This window comes from Echeneis naucrates, chromosome 9 (genome assembly GCF_900963305.1).
Source record: "Echeneis naucrates chromosome 9, fEcheNa1.1, whole genome shotgun sequence".
NCBI lineage: Eukaryota > Metazoa > Chordata > Actinopteri > Carangiformes > Echeneidae > Echeneis > Echeneis naucrates.
Window position 1 is genome coordinate 22,845,949 of NC_042519.1, and position 20,777 is coordinate 22,866,725.

General features: G+C 44.8%; 1 protein-coding gene across 1 annotated transcript in view; it reads right to left on the reverse strand.

Annotated features, from left to right (window-relative positions):
* antxr2a (ANTXR cell adhesion molecule 2a) overlaps positions 1–20,777 on the reverse strand; it is a 59,127-nt gene that overhangs the window by 8,611 nt on the left and 29,739 nt on the right. The window contains exons 13-16 of the mRNA XM_029511460.1: positions 20,150–20,200; positions 19,782–19,871; positions 17,886–18,053; positions 17,548–17,628 (exon numbers count right to left, since the gene is read on the reverse strand). Coding sequence (XP_029367320.1) covers positions 17,548–17,628; positions 17,886–18,053; positions 19,782–19,871; positions 20,150–20,200 — 390 coding nt within the window. The remainder of the gene's footprint in view (positions 1–17,547; positions 17,629–17,885; positions 18,054–19,781; positions 19,872–20,149; positions 20,201–20,777) is intronic.

The following is a 20,777-nucleotide window of genomic DNA, read 5'->3' on the forward strand; positions in this document are numbered from 1 at the left end:
TAATCTGTCAATATTTTAAAAACACAGATGATTCAATCTTCACAAACCTATCTGTAAACAAAGGTCTTAAGATGACTCATTAGCTGCAATGTGCTTTACTTTGATGCCAGTCGGGTTTTTTTTTTCTTTTTTTTTTTGTCAGCGGATATATTTTCATTTTGGAATCAAACTCTTTTGATTGGCCTCATTTTTTTTTGGAAAGTGTCCCTTCAGTGTGTGTGTGTGTGTGTGTGTGTGTGTTACTACTCCTGTTCCCTGCATGGTCCCCCCCCCCCCTCCACCCTCCACCAGCGGCATGCTGGACGAGGTCACATGCGATCTGCTCTGAGCAGGAGATGCAGGCCATGCGACGGGGAAGGGCCAATAATTGGAGTGAGCTGTCAAGACAGGGCGGTGTGTTTGTTTGTGTGTGTGTGTGTGTGTGTGTTGTGCACGTGCCAGGGCGGCTCCTCTCCTACAGGGTGGCACATATTAAAGTCCCTGATGAGGCTAATGCAGGAGGAAATGGTTTTGGCACGGCGCCTGGCTCGGAGGTGAAAGGGAACGCCGGTCTGAGCGGACCAGGACCTGAACTAAATCTGGAGCGAGTGCAAGAAAAAAAAAAAAAAAAAAAAAAAAAGAAGAGGGAGGAGGAAAAAAGACAAAAGATAATTGATGTGTGCATCTTTCCCTTCCGTGTGTGTAAATTTTAATTCTTAACTGCTCAACTGAGTTTGATATTCAATTATTAATAATTCCTTTTGTGCCTCACTGAAAAAAAAAAACAAAAACAAAAGAATTTTAATATTTTTCTTTCCCCCTCTCAAAATCTAAAAATGCAACATGTCATATTTATAATTATTGAATCATCGATCCTTCACCCACAATTAATGATAGAGAGATCACGGCCCTCGTTTCTCTTTTGAAAGTTAATCAACAAATTAAAGACGGAGATTTGCAACAAATGACGCGCCAGCATGAACTGCCAAATAATGATCTAAACAAATAATAGATAAAAAAAAACACAATTAACTACAGTCACAGAAAAAGTTAAAAGAAAGGCGTTAATGGGAAAGTGTGTCTAATCAAAGGCACAGAGGAGATAATTGCATTGTGTGCTGATGAATTAGTGTTTGTTATTGTGTTTCTCTGACAGTTTTGGTTTTGTTGTGTTCTTGTGTGTTAACATCAGGAGCGGTACTTGGCTGTGACATGCAGAAGAGATGAAAGTCTTTTTGGGTATTTAAGGCTTTTTGTTTTTATCATTTTTGCCTTCTGATGATTATGAAACACTTATTTATCCTGTGATATTTCTTTTCCTTTCTGCACATGAAATATTTGTGAAATGAGTGTGAAAACCTGTTACGATAACATTAATTGTGTTATATCTCTGTGGAAATATTTCATCTTAAAACTGACTTCCTTTCAAACTCTTTGAACCAGTAAATAACATTTCCATCATTAACAGAGACGTCGCCTTCTAACCTTTTCATAAAAAAATCTAAATCCAGAGCAGAAAGTTTGCACTAACTTGTTGCTGTATTTTCAGAAGGCGTTCTGCTTATTTAGCAGAGCTCACGGCTGATTAACGCCAAACTTCCCGGCTTCATAACTCACAACCAGAATCTGCTTTCACATTCGAAGTTAAATGTGATTTTACAGCAAAAACTCCAGCTTTAAATCTCGACTGGAGCAAAGTTGTAATTTACGAGGCTGTAAACTAACAGGGAGGAAATACGAGCAGGTGAACGGCGGCGGTGGCGGCCTGCTGCAGAAGGTGGGAAAGCTCGGTGATAAAGCATCTTGTTAGCTCTACTGAGGAAAATATGCTTATCAAGCCGCATGTTAATACAAGCAGTAAATAACGTGATCAGCGGCCAGAGATGCTGGAAATGTAACAGCGTGAAGGAGCCCGACGCTCGGCTGACTACAGCGAGCTGCAGGGAGGCGTTTGTGTTGTCTTCTATGCTAATGTGACCTGAGCATGAAAAGCACAGACCAACAACAGGCACTTTACCAAACACACCTCGCACACCTGTGTGTAAGCAAACATCTTCTTACTGCTGCTGAAACGACTGTCAAATCCAGCTTTGGTGCCGTAAAGTGACATTTTCTGAAGCGGAAATGTCTGTTAGTTCTTGGTTTGATACACGTGACTGAAAACCTCCTTCATGCTCCAGAAACACTGTGTCATTTTAAATATTTAACTTTGAAAGTGTGTTTGTTTGTCAGTAGACGTGAAGTCATTCTTATTCAAAGTACAATGAAAGACACAACCACCGCCTCTGAGTCCAGATTTTTGAACCTGGATCAAATTCTCACACCATCACACGACCTTCTGCTGAGCTTCACAGAAGTCTCATTGTATATATAATGAAACAACAACAACAAACCCAAATGAAATGAACTCCAACAGGCCGACCTGCTCAGCACGTCTTCGTCCTGACACACTAACCTCTGCTCTTCTCGCTTCAGCTGCTGACTCAGCTTTAGGGTGAGAAAATTCAGGATAACGCAACAAGATCCAATGTGGCCTGAAGGCGCCTCCAAACTCGGCCTTGACTAAAGCACATCCAACATGCAGGAAGTTGTCAGTAACGACACAAAGACCTTCCTTCTCGTCTTTACAGTTGCAGTGAAATGTTAAACGGACATATCAGACTTCTTGTTTTTGCATTAAAGCCTTTGGATCTGTGACCATGATTAGTTTTTGGGTGAAAAATAAACGAGGCACGTTTCCTCGAAATGGACTCCGGTTTCGTAGTTTATTCCCTTCGCAGCTCACCTTTCTCACGTTGAGATAATACTGAGTTGAGATATTCTCATTTCACCTTTAAGGGACCAACAGGGTGCCGTACTCCGGCTAAAAAAAAACAAACAAATGTGTTCCTCTGCAGCACATCTGCTTTCTGAAGGGCTGCTCCGTCCTCAGTCAGGCATCCTGGCTGCGACGATGACAAAACGGCAGTGAACTCCAGTCAACTGTGGTTGACCTGGGAGTCGGGAGAAGAACGAGGGTGGGTTGGGAGAGCCTTGACTTCCAGTATGATGAATTATCTTGCAGCACGCTCAAACCTTCCCCAAGGCCCGGCAGTGAAATTAACAAGTTTGGCAGGCCGGCCACGGCTTCTCAGGCAGCCGCCGAGCGCTGCTTGGTGAGGAGAGAGCAAGCGCTGCCTCTTTGTCTCAACGGAGACGGATCTTGGGCAGACTTGTTTGGGAAAGGGGGTGTGAAGGAGAGCACGAGTCCATCAAATCAATTAGAGTCTTATGCTGAGGCGGCCTGGCTTGGCCTGGGCTGAGGGAGCTTGGCCCGATCTTTTGTGAGGGGTTATGTGAGTCACAAGCGTTGCCACAGCCAACAGTCATGACTCGTGTACTCACAACACCAGTATGAGCCGAGGGAGGGGGGGATGAAAAGCTTGCATATGGCCAGAGCCACTGTGTCACATTGGGGCTACAGTTCACATCGGGCTCAGACGCTCACACCAGCAAACTCGTGTGAGGATCGGCGCGCTGCTGCGACACCGCCACCGCTTTGTTTGAGGCCGAGATTTACCAGCTTAGGGGCAGTGGGCAGAAAACTGTACAGCATGTGCACACTGACATCCGGCTGCACGTATTTATCCTCCACTGTTCAGGGAAACATTCTGAAATTCAACCCTGACCGTGTGGAGAAAGGGCCACTGATGCTGGATTACATACACATCGAAGGTAGAAATATGTGAACTGCCACTAACTACATGTTTTCCAAAAAGCAGCACATTTCTGTGACGATATAAAAGCTCTTTTGTTGATTTCACCTAATAAAGCTTCATTTTTTTATTTTTTCATTTTTTTTTGGTATTACTACTTCCTGTCTGTCAATATTCGAGCGTGGATCTTGTCCAGATCCGTGTCGGCTCAATGCATCAACTGACGGCCATGTGATTTCTCAGGTGACAGAGCCTTTCTCACTTTGACTTTCCAGTTTTTGAATAAATGCAAATGAGTCAGTTCTCACTTTCTGACGCATCGGAGCGTGCAGACGTGCGTTTTAGTTGAAAGTTTTGAGATGCACACACATTCTGACTGATGCATGACGAGGTTTATAGAAAATATTTCCACCAACTTCCAGCAATGATTGATTTATCAGCTCAGGAAACGTTTTCCTGAGTTTATGGTCTTCTTCACTACAACATGATGTACATTTTTTAAATGATGCTCTATGAGAGGGAAACAGACCAGGAAGTGGTGGGGGTTAGGAGGCGGGGCCATTGTGTGATTGACAGTCTCTAGCATCCAATCAGGAGAGAGTACGGAGCAGATCAGCTTCACCTTCTCCTCCAAATTTTTGAGCGTTGTGACCTGCTGTGTGTTTTAGCCCAGTAGGGAAGTTGTAACACAACTGAAAGAGCCAGAGCCAAAAAATAAAGGAAGGAAGAAAGCTGTTTTTCCAAAAACGCAAACTGAAATGACACACACACAAAAAAAAAAAACACAATACGGAGACCAAAAGAAATAAAAGAGGTGACGCTTCCACACTGGTTTAGGTTTGAAACCCAAAGACACCAACTTTAACTGAAGTGAAACTGTAAAAATAGGGACCAAGAACAGATAATGTAGTTCCATCTAAAGAGAAACGTCAGCTGTTAATACAGCCTGCTGCTCTGAAATCCTGCAGTTTTGGGGCTCTGCAGAGGGTCAGCTCTCGTTTCGACAGCTGCTGCCGCCGCCAGCAGGAATCGGAGGGCGAGCTACATCATATTCATCTATTTGCATATGTTGGAGACGCCAGCTTCATCTCAAACACTCAGCAGCTCAGTTTTAAAAAGGCTCACATCACATTGTTTTCCTGAAGAACGACGGGTGACGGTGCAGCACAAGTCTCAAAGTTTTGCGGAATGAAGGCTAAAGCTAATTGCCAGCTGTCGTGTTTTCCACGTTAGCTCTTCCCTTTCATTCCTCCTTCACAGCTCGACTTGGGCTTCATCGGTTTATGGTGACGCTGAGGCGGTGTCGGAGTCAGTGCTCAGGTTTATCTTTATCTTTTTGAAACAATCCTGATGAACCTCAGCAGGTAAAGTGTGTCACAGCTATGTCTGATATCTGAATGTTTCTCTGCCGGAACGGGAAGCAGAATTAAATGTCTCTGAACTGCTCCAACAAAACACAAACCTTCAACACGACACTTTCCAGCCCAGTGACACGACAGGCTGCCGTTCAGCTCAGACAACAAAACCCTTTAATGGGATTTCCACTCAATCCTCTTAATATTTATAGAAAAACTTTCTGGTTATAACTCTGTTTTTTTTTTTTTCAGTTGTTAAAATGATTGGAACTTGGTGAATTCTTTTGGACAAATGTACTTAAAAGGGAAGGATTTCAATAATAAAGAATAGTGTTGAATCTGATTTGTTCCCAGTGATGAACTTTGAATACTAATCATCTGGCCATTGGGGTGATCTTACATCATGTGAGCAGTCGACAGCAGGACGGTCAGAGACGCTGCACGAGAAAACAGACTTATCAGTGTAAGTGCAGGGCAGCAAGTCTCACGTACTCGATCTGTCTAATTGACTCAGATATTCTGCCCTGAAATCCCAAAAGGCCTCTGGAGCAAATGCTGCACATACACACATGCAAATATTACACACACACACACATGCACGCACACACATGCATGCGACACACACAGAGGCCCCCTGTCCCCTCCGCTCTCTCCTCCCCAGCCCCGGCTTCATTAGCAGCGGTTTGCATCATCCCCGGTGAAAACGTCACATGTCATCAGTGACTCCATTCTTTATCACTTCCTGCGGTATAGACAGTGTAACCTTCAGAAACCTGCTGCCCACAGTTTTACGTCTTAATTAGGAGCACTGTCAGAGGCGCCCGGCGCTCCCTCGTCCCGATGTGAACGGACAGAGAGCGATGGAGACGGAGAGGGAGTGTGAAAGACGCAGAGGAGGACAAAGTCACACGGCGAGGCGGCAGACAAAGGCCGTGAGAGAGAGAGAGGGAAGGGAGAAAGAGACGTGCATGGGGGGGGGCGTCGACAGCATGGAAGAAACCAGATGAGGGAAAGGAAAAAGTTTTGTTGAGCAAAACAGCCAAGAAACGTCAAATTAGAAAAACTAGAAAATGCATTTATGAGCGAGATGGCATCATGAGAGACACACCAATGAGACAATAACAAAAGAGATGAGCTATACGCCAAACTGACATTTCTCTAAATACACGTTTGAGACATACGGACAAACACTTTTGTTTTCAAATGAGGCAGAAGCAGCTCGACACAAACGTAGAGATAAACCTGTTTAAAACGTTTTGATTTAAATCTGTTCGAAGAAGAAGCAATAAAATCTGATCAGTTGGCGGCCGACGCCAAGTTTTGGGCATTTTTGATATTCAGTGCTGAAAACACTGTTTTAATTCGCACTCAAAAACAATTCAAGCTTGTAACGTGGCCATATATACGCACAACAGGCCGACACACAACCTGAAATAAAACAGAAACCAAATCGGGAAAACCGGTAGCTGGAGAGTTAGGACACATTCCCTTTCTATTTCCTGTCCCTCCTCTACACTGTCAAATAAATGCCCCCCCCCAAAATTTACTTCAAAATAAAAGCCAGATTTCAAAAACCTCCTCTGACAAACAACTTGGTCAACTCAAACATTTTATTTTCTGTTACTTAAAGCTCATTTATTAAGTAAAGAGGGAAAACAAAAACATCTGGAGCGCCTTAAAAAAAGTGTTTTCTCAGAGCTTTTGTCGAAGAGAAAGAGGAGGAGGAGGACGATGACTTTCAGTGGAAATCGTGTTGGCTACTTGCTCGGCGAGAAAGAGTGAAAATCCGGCTTAGTGGTGAAAACACTGGAGATGCTTGTGTCCTCAGTTTGGGGGACAGCTGACGGGTTAACACTATTAAGACTGCAGAGAACACAGGACTGAATGTGCATCTGTGCTCCCAAACTGTGACTGAACGCCGCTTTCGCTCTGAGACACAGATACATAGACAGACGGGCCGCCGAGAAGCAAAGGGACGACGCAGGCACACAGATTCTTTTCTTTTTTTCATGTTTTGTTACGACACACCAGCTTTCTAGGAGTTCAGCAGCTTTAAGATGAATTAAATATTTCATCTGATGAAGGTTTAATTCATCTTTCTCTTGTGGCTTCCAGACTAATGTGAAATAAACAAACAAACATTAAAGGAAAACCTGCTGAAGCAGTCCTGGAGAGCTGCTGTATGGCCATGAGAAACGCCGTTACAGCACTTAAGTATTAATTAAATCTGTATCATCATTACTCAATATAATTGAAGGTGAGACAACCTATCAATTGTAAAAGATCACACTGTCATTAAGGTTAATAATCTGTTTTATAAACTATCGTCATTAACACCAGATACATCTATTATAATGATAAATGGCATATTGATAAAATAGGCGGTAAAATTGTCTTCCTGAGGCGCAGCGACAAAAATCAGCCACTCAAACTTCAGCTTCACTTTACTGTCGGACAAGCTTTTAAAAAAAGAGAGAAATGATGTGGATATTTCATGAGGTGGGACAAAAAAAGAGAGAGGACGACAACAACATCTGGAAGCCCTTCAAGATGGTTTTCAATTAGCCGCCGCGCCGTTTTGCCAGCTATCGCCACATCTGAATCTTTTCTCTCAATCAATTATGAAACGCTGTGATTTATTCATGGGGAGGTTTTTGGAAGGATTCAACCTCAGGAAGGACGGCGAAAAACAAAACACTGAGAGGCGTCCTCGAAGAAGACATCTGTTTAGATCACAAAGCAGAAAGAGAGAAGTCGCACTGGTTGCTCTGGATAAATGTTCAGTTTTGAGCTCAGGATGTTCAAATGATATATAAAACATTAAATATTCACACCTGCTGCCAACTGAGATGAGCCCAAACCAGGTCTGGGAGGGGGCTCGCTCTCCGCCCATTCGAGGTCACGTAAATTAATTAATTAATTAATTAGCTTCAACGCAAATTGAGACGTCTTGAAATTACTGTTGAGCACACAGTTTGGGATGGAAGAGCTCATGCTTAAGCTCATTAGTGTAATTAAGTTCATGTAAAAAAAGGCCGTGGCGCTGAAGGAGTTAACGAGGTGGAGCCAGTAATTGGATGAGGAGTGACCCTTTCTCAGCCGCTGACGGGGACGTCGCTAATTCACTTAAATGGTCACTAGAGGCCAAAAGTTTAGAAACAATTAGCATCTTGGGGTGTCCAAGAAATATAACGATAATGTCAAGTCAGCATTTATGATGTCTGCGAGCAGTCGAAGCTGTGGAGGATCTGCTCTGATCTTTTTGATTTCAGCCCAATTAGCCAGTAGGTAGCAGCTACTGTTCCTGTGCTCTGCTCGTTAGATCACGGTGAAGAACAGCGGAGACGAGCCGACGGCCCAAAGAATGAAATATTTTCAAACCAGACCTGATCAATGTGGGCCGGGCTTCTCCACAGTCCGGAGCTGTGATACTGTTACATGTTTCACCTCATTCATCAACGAGCTGACTGACACGAAATTCATCTGCAACACTTTTGATAATCATTGAATCTTTTTTTAAGCCCCTGTTTAAGCCCTAATGTGAACATTTACAGTCTCATATATATTTATCCTTCTCATTTTAGTAAATAAAATGATGCAGGGTGGATGATCATACAAATATAGAATCAGAAAACTATATAATTTCTGTGACGTCACATCTCAACTTCAGATTCAAACTGAGCTCAGTGCATCGGTGTGACTGTGTCATTGTGAGCTTGCAGCTGCTTGTTTTATTGTCCAGTATTGTCCTTCTTTTTCAGGGCTTCCATCAGTTTCCCTCCTGCGTCCTGTTCTGGGACATTTTCACACAAAACTGAAGAATTCAAATGTCCAAAATCAGGAGAAACTGGACGGTCGGGGTGAGACGATGAAGCTGCGCATACATAATGTGGTACCAGCGAGGCGCTGGGCTGCTCTGTGTTTAAACTGTGACTGACCTGCAGGGGTCTGACCAGCAACCCGCTTTAATGGAGCAACAGGACACTGGTGGGGAGAGAGGCAGGAGGAGGTGGTGTGTGTGTGTGTGTCTGTTTGTGTTTTTGTGGCCTGCAAAGCAGTGAATAGAGTCACATTAGTGACACTTGGCTGCTCCATTCACAGCGGAAGCGAGACGCTCAGGGTGCTTTCTGGAGGATAATTGGTTTATATTTTTTGGTGAAAATAAAAGTGGTGATATGTGGACAGAGACGTCACCATCGATGACGGCAAAGTTTGAGGATAAGAAAATATATTTTTGTTATATATATGTGTTCATCCTGTACGAGGTTCCCATCTGAGCTTCAGTTGTTTATTCATAACGGACGTCTGTTCTCAAACGCAAACATTTCATGGCCGATCGTGTTACATGCAGCTTCTTTTGCGAGGGCCCTTCACTACACATTAGCCGGCGCTGTCGCACCATTACATTTATGTATACAAAATACGAGCAGGCTAATTGAATATTCACTGTGAACATATTCGCTGCATAACACGACATCGTTTTAAAAATTCAAATCAATGGAAGGAAAGGAGGGGAGACATTAGAATACATTACTGCATGTATGTGTGATCCTCTACCCTCCTCCTCCTCAGCTCACCTCCTGACAGACATATAGGGGGGGGCAAAGTGCACGCGACATACTCGGCCCCAGCAAAGCTGACGTTAACAATAATGTAATTTAATTAAAGCCAGCGGTCCTCGCCAAACCACGGGGCTTAGATTTTAATAGGTGATGAAGAAAAGGCTCGACGCACAGTGACACCGCCGCCGCCGCCCTGACCAGTCTGAGGGATTCTGGGGAGGGAGGAGGGGGTGGGTTAAAAAAAAAAAAACATAGAAGAGAAACAAAACAAAGCAGAAATGGCACCGGCAGGACATCAGGTCAGATCGTATCAGGCAGTCGAGGAGGGCAGTGGGTGCAGGTACCAGCCCCAGCCACCCAAATACAACACCACCCATCAGCTAATGGAGAGGAAACCTCCAACATGGGGGGGTAAAGAAAGAGCGGGGGGGCAGGCAGACCCCAAAAAACAACAACACTGAAGACAAAAGTACATAAAGTGGATTTCTCTGCAAAATGAGATTAAGTCCGAATCTGAACATTAAATCTGAAGGGAGCTCAACTCCTCCAACAACAGCTGGATTTGTTTTTGTCATTGGGAATAAACACACATCTCAAACAACACCTTTGTCTGAAGAGAGTGAAACACAAAAGAGGCACACTCAGGACAGAAAATACAGATATAAGAAAGGTTGGATGACGGATTAACAAATGTGTACGAAAACTGGGACAGGTTGGCTGCTTTTTAAAATCTAGTTTAAACCTTTTGATAAAAAAAATTTATATTTATACAGTGAAGAATCAATTTCGTTGTTCCAGCAGTTTTCAAGTGTTGAAACACAAATCAAAAATTAAATTCTGAGAAACCCGTGTTGCTAATTGTTTCCTCATTGTTTCACTTTACTCCCCCAACCAGCCGCCACCCACAACAATTAGCTTTGTTTTCCCTGGTCTGAGAAAAACACACACACACACACACACACACCTCAGTGATGATCCTGTTACCAACCAGATCCCAGTCCGGACTTTTCCGTGCACATGGATGGGGGGGAAGAGAGAGGAGGAGGAGGGAGGGAGGAGGATTAGCATGGCGGTCATTATCAAATTTACAACCAGTCATACAGACATCTGCCCTACTTTTCCTCTGTTAATGTAAAAAGAACTAATCTGGTTAAGAGAGCATGGGCGCCACTCGTAAATCAGCGGCGCTTTCTGCCATAGTTAAAGCTGTCACTTCTCTTGTGTGGAGTTGTGAGGGGGGGGGCCTGAATGGAGCTGTCAGCTGGCTACTTGTTAGGGCTAACAAGGCCGTCCGCTGATAGGACTAATGAGGCCCAGGGCTCGCTGCTAACCGCTCAGCCCACCGCCGCTGCTGCCGCTCTGAGCAAAGTCAGAAGGTGTGAGGAGGAAAACCGATCCTTTTGTTTCTACTGAATTTACAGTTTGCTGAGAGGGATGTTCACCTCTGACTTCTGAGTCTTAGCTGCATCAAACCCAGCTAAATGACACGGGACAGCTGGGAAACGTGCATTTTCTATCCGCAGCAAATAGCCAGAAACGGGAGAAAAGTTTGCATTAGTAGCGACAGAAAGGCCTCTGCAGAAACAGGACTATGACAACGCGCTGAGGTTTAAGAGTGAAACATCATTTCCTGATTATAACAAACAAACAGCCACTGAATAAATTCCTCGCCTAAATACGGCAGGTTAAATGTCAAGCATGAGTAACGTTTGATCGTTATTTTGGAGCTTTGTTTTTTTTTTTTTTTTTTTTGCCTGTGAATCCTCGTCTCTTCTCACAACGCTTTATTATTTGTGACGCTTGGGTTTAATTCCAATTACCCCCGTTAATTAGGAAATCTCATGCTCTCTGATCTGGGGGTTCATTTCAGCTTAATGCCATTTGCCAGGTTGTTTACTTTCGATTAAAGCCTTTTATTGTGAAATTAAGTGTTGCAGTTTGTTTCAGCGAGGTATTTATCTGTGCAATGGTAAACATCCTGACTGATGTCCTCTCGCATGTATCACCCCGTGTTTATTCTGCATTAGTGCTGCTGTCAACTCTTTCTTTAGGCATACATTAGTACCCTATTAGCATATTGTCTTATCAGACGTTTAGGTACCAAATTATTCTTTCCAACGGCTGTGGAGGGAGCAGAACGTGGGCCTTCTGCGACGCCGACAAACCTTCAAGGATGTGTCATCCTTTGGCTCTTCTCTGGCATTTATTTTAGCACTGAACAATACAGTTTGACGGCTTCTATTTAGCCTCAGAAAGATGTTCTCACTATATTCAGTGTGGCATTATAAAGATGAATGTATTTTTTCTTTTTTTACCAAGCGAATGTTTGCTTTGCTCTACATACTAAGATGGAGTGATGCAAAGCTTTGTTTCCTCTGAGGCAGCCATTTCCTCTCCTGGATTATTTCCACGTGACCAGCCTGCCGGTACATGCTGATCTTATGGTGTTTATATTCTCACTGAGGAGATCTGCTCCACTGCTGGTGATACTGTAATCAGTGCTCCGATCTGTTCATACACATCGACAGATCAATAATACGCTGCTATTAAAAAGGTCCGGTCTAAATGTAGACCTCCATTTGGTGTTCTTGGCTCTATGTCAGCCAATCAGGAGACAGGATTCAGATTCTCTCCATTCTCTCTTCTGATTGGCTCACTAACCTGAGATTTAAACACTGAAATGGTATTTGGCTCTTAAAAACCACAAATATTGATTTCTAGGGCATCAAAACTTCAGAATAAAATCAGCTGTAATCTACGGGACCTTTTGTCTTCGTCACGGAAACAAAGCCCGAGAGTTAAACCAAACAGTTCTACTAACTAATGACTTCCAAACGCTGTCACCTCACTGAACACTGCAGCAAAAACACAGACTGATGTAAAATACATATGTTCAATGGCTTTTGGTACTTCTCCCCCCCCGAAACCCAACTGGCTCCTCATTACAACGATGATGTTTAGATCATAGTTTCTCTTTGAGGAAAATTATAAACGTGGGAATTTAGTCGTTCACTTGTCCACCATCTGCTACTGAGAGAAGCTCACCCCTCCCTTAGAAAAGAAAAGAAACTAAAGTGATCCAGTGCCTCACAGAGGCCAGGGTTGGGCTGCCAGTCCTCTTTGTTTGCACTAATTAGACTTGCGTGTTAAAAAAAAAAAAAAATCAACGCGGCGATTACTGATGTTGCATGCAGCACCTTCACGCCAGTCAAATATTGAAACTGAAAAAGCAAATAGACAGGCTAATGTTTCCCTTGGCTCCATTTCCAAGCAAACAATCACCCCGCAGCATCCTAATGGAGCCCCCAGACCGCGGCGGGCTGCTGAGGAGGGAGAACGTCTTCCTGTGACCTCCACGCCAGGCTACGGCAGCAAAGCAGACTGTCACCTATGGCCTCAGTGGCTCTCAGCTTATGCCAGCTTTGTCCTCTAGTCTCTCTCTCTCTCTCTTTTTTTTTTATTTTAATTTCCACCCTTCCCTCTCCTCCTCCCTCCATCTGAGGGGACTCTTCCAGAGCAGTTCTGCGGAGTCCCTCTGCTCACAGTCACTTAATTAAACGCTCCCACGGCGCAGTCTACGACATGACCGACGGCTGTTAAATTAAGATGCTGTCACAGCCGGGGCACGGAGCGCTGGCAGGGTGGAGGGATGATAAAAGGGCCGAGGAAGAAGGAAGAAGCTGCTGCAGTTCACCGTCTCTGCGGTTTCTCAGACACTTAAAATGGGAAAAACCTCCAAAATCCCTCCCTTTGTCGGCTCTGATATTACAAGAATGGTTTACTCTAAAAATGCGGCAAAATAAGGACATTACTATATTTTGGTGCCTGTAAACAGCAAGCAGAATTTTCCATTTATTGTCTAATTAATAAATGGACTTCTTGTTTCAGAGTCCTGCAGCAGTTTCTGCTGGTTGTTTATAGAGTTCAGTCCAGAGATTTACATTCTTTCCCTGTAATGATGCTCTCACTTGCGCAAAAGGATCGTGTATGTGTAAATAAGTCCTGGATAAACTTTCCTTCAGCCGACAGGCTTTTAATTAATACCATGACGTCACGCAGGATGGTGGACGGATACAGAGAAGTCTCATCTTTTCCCTCCTGAGATCAGCAGCTTTCACTTCATTAGTGCTTTTAATCTGAAAATTTCAAGGGGGGTGGGGCAGTAATTGATAAAAATGTCTTTTACGAGGTTGGTAGCAAATATGGTCCAGTAACAATCTACAGGTCTGTCAGATGATATCATTAACCTCCACGCACGCAGCAGTACACTCAGCCCACACGTCCCCCTGGTGAGCAACAAATGGAAATCCAAACGCACTCACACACACACATGCACAACTCAAACGTCTGTTCCCCGTTCTGGGCCTTTGCCCACTCTACTGCAGTGTGTGTGTGTTTTCTGTAGGACTCGGGGGGGTGGGGGGGGGTTATTGTATAGTGATGCATCATTCATTGTGCACCTTGCTTGGACATTTTGCGGACAGCTGCTTTTAGAAAACAATACCTGAGAGTGTGAAGGTGGAGGGGGGGGGCACATGAGGAAAAAAGATTTGTGCAAAAAACACACACACTCAAACTGCCACCTCTTCAAAAAGTGCCTTAGTGAGCATCAGATTAAGGCCAACCCCCCCATGCCACCTTCCTCTACCTGCTGTCCCCAGTCGATCCCCGGAAAAACTTGGCGGCAGATGTTGCTGTGCTAAGTTGGCTCTGAAGTGCCTCCCCGGCTCCCCGGTCTCACCGACAACACAGTCAAACCACATTAGATCTCTTTATTTGTGCCTGGGGCAAGTTCGGCACTGCAGCTGTGTCCACCCCCGCTCTACCTTTGGTGTTGAAGGCCCTCAGGCGCTAAATGTGAGACCACAAAAAAAAAAAAAAAAAGAAAAAAGAAAAGAAAAAACTGTTTCGCTCTCATTTTCTGTCTCTCTTTTGCATCTGCTGACAATCCAGCAGTCTGGCTCCGGGCGGCGGCACTGAGGGAGGGGTCAGGAAAGGAGACTGCTGAGAGCGGGGAAGGAGGGCGAGCACGGACGCCCGGTCCCCGCGCTGAACAGATGTCTGCCACAACCTGCTTCCTTACACCTGTACAAGTCCTTGTAACCCTATGGCTGCAACGCTCAGAAAAATTAATGACCCTGGAGGTTTCCTGTCCGCCATCAAAGGCCGATCCCCGTCCCACCTTCTCCCACCGCCGACGCCCTACCCGACCAACCAGCCCTGCACAGCCCTAAAAACGCACACATGAAGACAGAAGACCGACAACTTTATCAACAGAGGTCCAAATGCTCAGATATCAAGAAGTGGAAGAAACAACGGTCGTTGTGAAAAGATAGAAAGGATAAAAGAAAACAAGATGGCAGATGAACCAGTCAGAGGTGGGAATGTGTCTGCACAGTTCGCTTTGATTTTTACAGCCGCAGCCAAGTTTCCGTAGAGAACAGCGTCACGTGTGTCTGACACTCCGCTAACGAAACCTCAAATGAGTTGATCCGATTGTTTGTCATTTCCAAAGTCAAGGTGAAGCGGACAAAATGTGTTGTGTACTGCTGAATGGACTGGTGTTCCTCAGTTATCAGTCATTTTTTGTCACTTAGCACTATTATTATTTTTTATACCTGTCTGTGTGTGTACAAGGTTAATATATCATTAAATAACATTCTGCTGTTATCCAATTACTATTATTGACGATTACAATAATAAATGGTATTATTAATATAAAGAAATCCAACTATAAGGCAGTTTAACATTCACTGAGGGCGTCACTTTAAAAACACATAGCATCCTGTTTGATTCCCTCCCGTGTCGGTGGCGCAGGAGTCTTGATCACAGGCTTGAAAGCGGTGTTTGTCGCTGCGATGTGAATGTGAATGAGGCGAGCCAGCGTGCCGTGGACTCCTCCTCCTCCTCCTCCTCCAGCCTAAGTGCTTTGACACAGGCGGCTCGCTCCACCACTGGGTTTCCATCCTCGGAGTAGCCGAGGTGACCTCATGTGTGGGAACATCTATCATCCTTTCTACACGGTGAGAGCTGCAGCCATGATGTTTCCACATTCTGCAGCCAGTGGGATGATGCTGGGCGGGGGAATAGTTGTCATTGCAACATGAAAGCAAGCGCTTTGCCAGGAAAATATACAGGTTTGAGTCATTTCATGAAAGCTGCACGCACAACGCAAAGCAACGCAAACAGCACCAGCACATTTAATAAGCTGTTAACTGATCATGGCGGGGAAACAAGCTCACAACATACTTGTGCCCTTTCTGGCCCTCCAGAGAATTATCACACATTACAGGACACACAACTTTGGGTGTTGGTTTTCAGTGCTGCTTAACACCAACAAACACACAAAGCGGCGAATTGTCTGTTTGTAGGTCAGGAAATGTCTGGCTGACTTCTAGCCAAGTGAAAGTCTGGTGTAATTTGTTGGGTTACACGTAACTGCTGTTGAATACATCTCCATTTAGTGATTTAGCAGATGATGGGATCCAAAGCGAAAAGCCTCGATGCAGGAGTGAGTCCCACATGTGCTAGTTTGACAAGTTGTGATCAAATCAAGAAGCTGAGAACCATCTGAAAACAGCAGAGTGTCTCTAACACCACATTGGGACGTTAATGTTTTCTAAGAAGTAATCTAAAGAGTTTATATGAGCCATCGGACACGTTTGCCTTTTTAATAAGCATTATTTATTTAAATAACGCACTGTGCACTAACTGTTCTTAATGTTCGGACTACAGATGGAAATCAGCCTTTTGCGAAATCTGGTGCAGCCATCTTTCTATTTTTTGTGAATGATTAATTTCACTGCATGTTGTCCTTTATAAATGAAACAAACAAACAAATAAATACAAATATTCATGGTTCATCTTCTTCATCTTCTGGACACCCTGAGTAGTGACCGTCAGGCGCACAGCAGGCCAAAAGTCTGAGTGATTAAAGACTCGAATTGGTTGGAACGGCAGATGAAGGTGCCCAGAACTAAATGCATGTGGCAGATGTGTACAGATGTGTTGAGAGGAAAAAGTTTCGATCATGTTATATATCAGATTTTTCCTTTTAGCTGTCTGCATGTTCACTTTGGTTTGGAGTTGCGTGCAGCATGAATGTGTGACGGAAGCTGATAGAGTTATTACTGCTGTATAAATTCTGTAGAGGTAACATCATAAGAAAAGGGCAATTAAACCTCAAATGGAAGCTGCAAATGTCTCTGGGCCCGAGATCTGCTCCAGAAATGATTTGCCACAATCTGACTGTAATCTCTGACAGATTAGAGCTGCAGCTCAGTATCCACATTAGGTGGTGCAGTTCAGAAAATATCAAAACATCCGGTTAGCTCCGACTCAGTGGCGATGAGGACGATGAGAAGGAGTCGGGTTTCAGCGTGCCGGTTTGTAAGACCGTTGCGTTTCCTTTTGGGGGGGGGTTTGAGAAAAGTCCTGATGTTGACCATATTAGGTCCTCCCTGTTGTGCTTCTCTTCTGTGAGTCGTTGCAGCTGCAGCTCAGATCAGCCCGATTAGGTCACAACACGAAGCAAAACTTCCCCTGCTGAGTGCACAGATCGCTGTAACACCACAGCTGCGATAAAATACGGCAACAAAATGATGCGTGCTTCAGTATAATTGTGCCGAGTCACAAGATTTGGGGCTTTTTGTTAAAGTTTACGAGAGAATTACACAGTTAAAAAAAGAAGAAGGGGTACATGCAGACTGCTGATGCAGGATATTTTGGGTTTGTTTCCTTGAACACAATAAGTCACACTGATGATGAGTCTGAGTCACTCCCTACAGGCTGCCCAACACAACACAATGACCTTTACTGTATCCCATACACACACTTCCTTGTTTACTTAACAGCCTAGGCGAGCCATGCACGCCGATGTATGCTGCGTGGCCTTTCTGGAAATAAAACGTCCCTTAGGAACGCTGGAGTGTCAAGTGGAAAAAACCGTTGTCTTACCTGCTCTGCAGACGTCGGACGCATGATAGAAACTCGGTCATACTGCCGCCGCAACAGAGCCCACAAAGCATCCAGACGGCCCTGATAAGGCGATAAAAGTCTCATTACATCAAGCTGAACTTGTTTCAGGAACAGCACAAGAAAAGATGGTAGCAAAACAATAAATCAGGTATCAGCAGGCCTCATTATCACTCTGACTCTGCTTTTATGAAAGACCAGCTGGTTGACAACCAAAACTGCACAGAGTGAGCGCAGCTTTGAGCTTTGATTACTTTGTTCGAATTCACCTGAAAAAAAAAAGAAATTCATTGGTTGCAGGTACGAGGGGGGCCGCTCACCTTGATGGGCGTATACCATTTGTTCTCACTGTGATAGGTTGGAGCGGGCTTTGGTGGGGGACGTTTGATCATCGGCTCCTCCACGTCCTCGGGTATGGACACTATGGCATTTTTGGCTTTCTCGAGCCTGGCCCCCTCCTCAGTCGAGCCCTTTTCACCCCAACGCACCTGAATAAATGAAACAAACCAACAGCAAAGAGCGGCTTATTTTTTCTCTCTTCACAACCAGTAATAATGACTACAGTTATTAACTTTATCTCAGAGACAGGCAGGCTGTACGGTCTAAGTAGGAATCAGGCCTAGGTTCTAGATGAAAGCAGTGAAAGTATAAAAGGTCTCAGTCCACAGAGCATCCAGAATATCTTTAAATGTCTAAAAAAAAAAAAATTTCTTGGACTAAGACTTGACAAATGACTTCCAGAGCAGCAGAAAACAATTATCCAAGTAGAACTAACTCTCAGACTGATCTTTATGGTGGCGTTTCCTTTCATCAGTAGATGAAATAGGCTTTGATTTAAGGCCAGTAACAATCCAGAATCTATTTAAAAAAAAAAAAAAAAAAAGCATCTTTAACGGTCATTGAACAGGAAAACAAACGTGTTGGGAGATCAACAGCACAGGAACAATTCACAATGAAACAAGGCAGCTGAACAACTGGTGGCAATGGAGTAAATAACCATGAGAAAATAAAACGACCCCAAAAAGCTCCTTTTTTCTTTTATCAAGAAACATATTTCCATGTGATATAAAGTGTCATTGTGTGTGTGTGTGTGTGTGTGTGTGTGAGAATGCAGGCCTTTATGATAGTTAAGCTGTCCTGCTATTTAATTGAATTCATCACATCTGTTGCAAGGAGATAAAAGGAAAAAAAAAAAAGCCACCATCGCATGAACGGGGAGAGGTGATTAATTAGCGACACAGTTTTCAAGCTGTAGGTTAAGCCGTGACAATATAGAACAGCTTTTCAGAATCATCTCCGGGATACATCCCTGGCCTGCCGCATCATCAAGAAAAGAGAGAGCTGCGATGAATAAAAGATACGTTGTCACCTCAGACCGCTAAACGTGCGTTTGAAATATTGGCAGCGACCAAGTGGTGGAGGTGGAGGTTGTTTTTCTCAGCGTGACGTCTTAAACGTGGGGGAGAGAACAGGTTGATCTTAACAAGCACCTTGTTCTCCATCCGCATAGAGGGGAAGCTTCAGAAGTGAGGACGGGCCTGTCGGCAGGAATCAAGTCGCTACAGAAAGACGAGAGAGGCAAGATACCCGAACTCGCATCTCGCTGGCACTCGTGGGGATGGAGGCGAGAGGTAGGAGCTCCCTGAGGATGCTGGGAAATCCCGGCAATGCCACCTACTTCCTCGGGGCTGTAGCAGTGAGGGCAGGAGGAGGAGGGGAGCTCGCCTTTAAACCTGGATTCCCCTCGGAGGGGGGCGGATTACAAAGGGGTTTGGGAGTTAAGTAGGGGGGAGGCGGAGAGGGTGAGGTGGATATGTCAAGATGACAGCAGCGCTCAATCTTTCATCCTGGCAATGACTTGATCCAATCAGGCCTGGACAGCCAAGGACAAGATGGCAGGGCCTGTCACGTCGGACGCATCAGCTCGGCTGGCCGACCGCCCGGACCCTCCCTCCCACTGCCTGTGGAACGCAACAAAACTTCCAGGCTCTGGAGAAAAGACCGAACGTCAGCAGGTTGTTCCGGACAACGTTCCGGACAACGGCAGTCAGAAAACGCATCCCTGAGGTCTTGGAATCCGGTTCTTTTATTCCCGTTTAGCTCCGTATCTCCATAAATACATTTCTGATGCTTCACGAATTTCACATCTACACAACCACATCAGGCAGATTCATGTGTGCGTCTTCCTGCTGAAAACAGTGTGTGCAGTCCCTGACCTCCATGCGTTTGATCCCTCCAGCTCCTCTCCCTCCGTAGTAGGAGGCGTCCACAGTCGGCCACTTCTTCTTGGGCAGCGGCTCCGGCTCCTTCGGAGGACAAAGAAGAAAACAGAGAGGCCTGTGTTAGTTAAACTTGATTTAATCAGCCGTACTGCTGTGCCTTCTCTAGTTCTTTATCTATGTACATTTCCTTCCTGCACTTTCTTTCCTTCTTCTTCTTCCGTCTCTGCTACAAAAGGCTCGGCCATTTTAAATACAACATAAAGAGAACAGCGACCTCTCAGAAATTCAATCAGCCTATAAATGTGGAAATGTTCCTTTAATTGTCTGCTGTGGTCACTGTGGTTCATGACATGAGCACTCACAGGTGGTGGAGGACGGGACGGTGGAGGAGGTGGCGGCGGGTCTTTGATGACCTGGATAAACAGAAAAAGCAAATGAGCGTCAGCACAAAGTCAGTCGGGACACACACACACACACACACACACACACACACCAACACATGTTTGAACCTTGTCGAGACATGAACAAGACAAGTCTGACGGAGGTGCTTCATGACAGGTGACTGAGGCAAACAGAGACATCCCTGAGCTTGTCGCACGGCAGAGACACCGCTGCCAGGATGCTTTGTAAATGCGAGTGGCGCCCCATCGCCCCACTGACTACTGATTACAAGGATTCTGCTTGTAAACCAACATCAGGGGCCCCCCGTGCAAAATAAAGAAAAGCTGAAAATCAACTTGTTGACAGGGGAGTCTTTGGGGCGAGCGCTGCTGCCCGTTTAGCTCTTAATTAATTGGATGGGGTTCAGTGCTCCCAAGCAATCCCCCCAATCATAAAGTCCTAAGGAGTTAATTAGCTCCAATGAGATAGAGAGGAGGAGGCTCGGGCTGAGCTCCAAGCCATGTCTGGGTGGAAGACACACACACAGGAAAAAGAAAACACGCCTCTCCCACAGCAGAGTGACCGGCCCGGCGGCTGTTCGTGACAGCA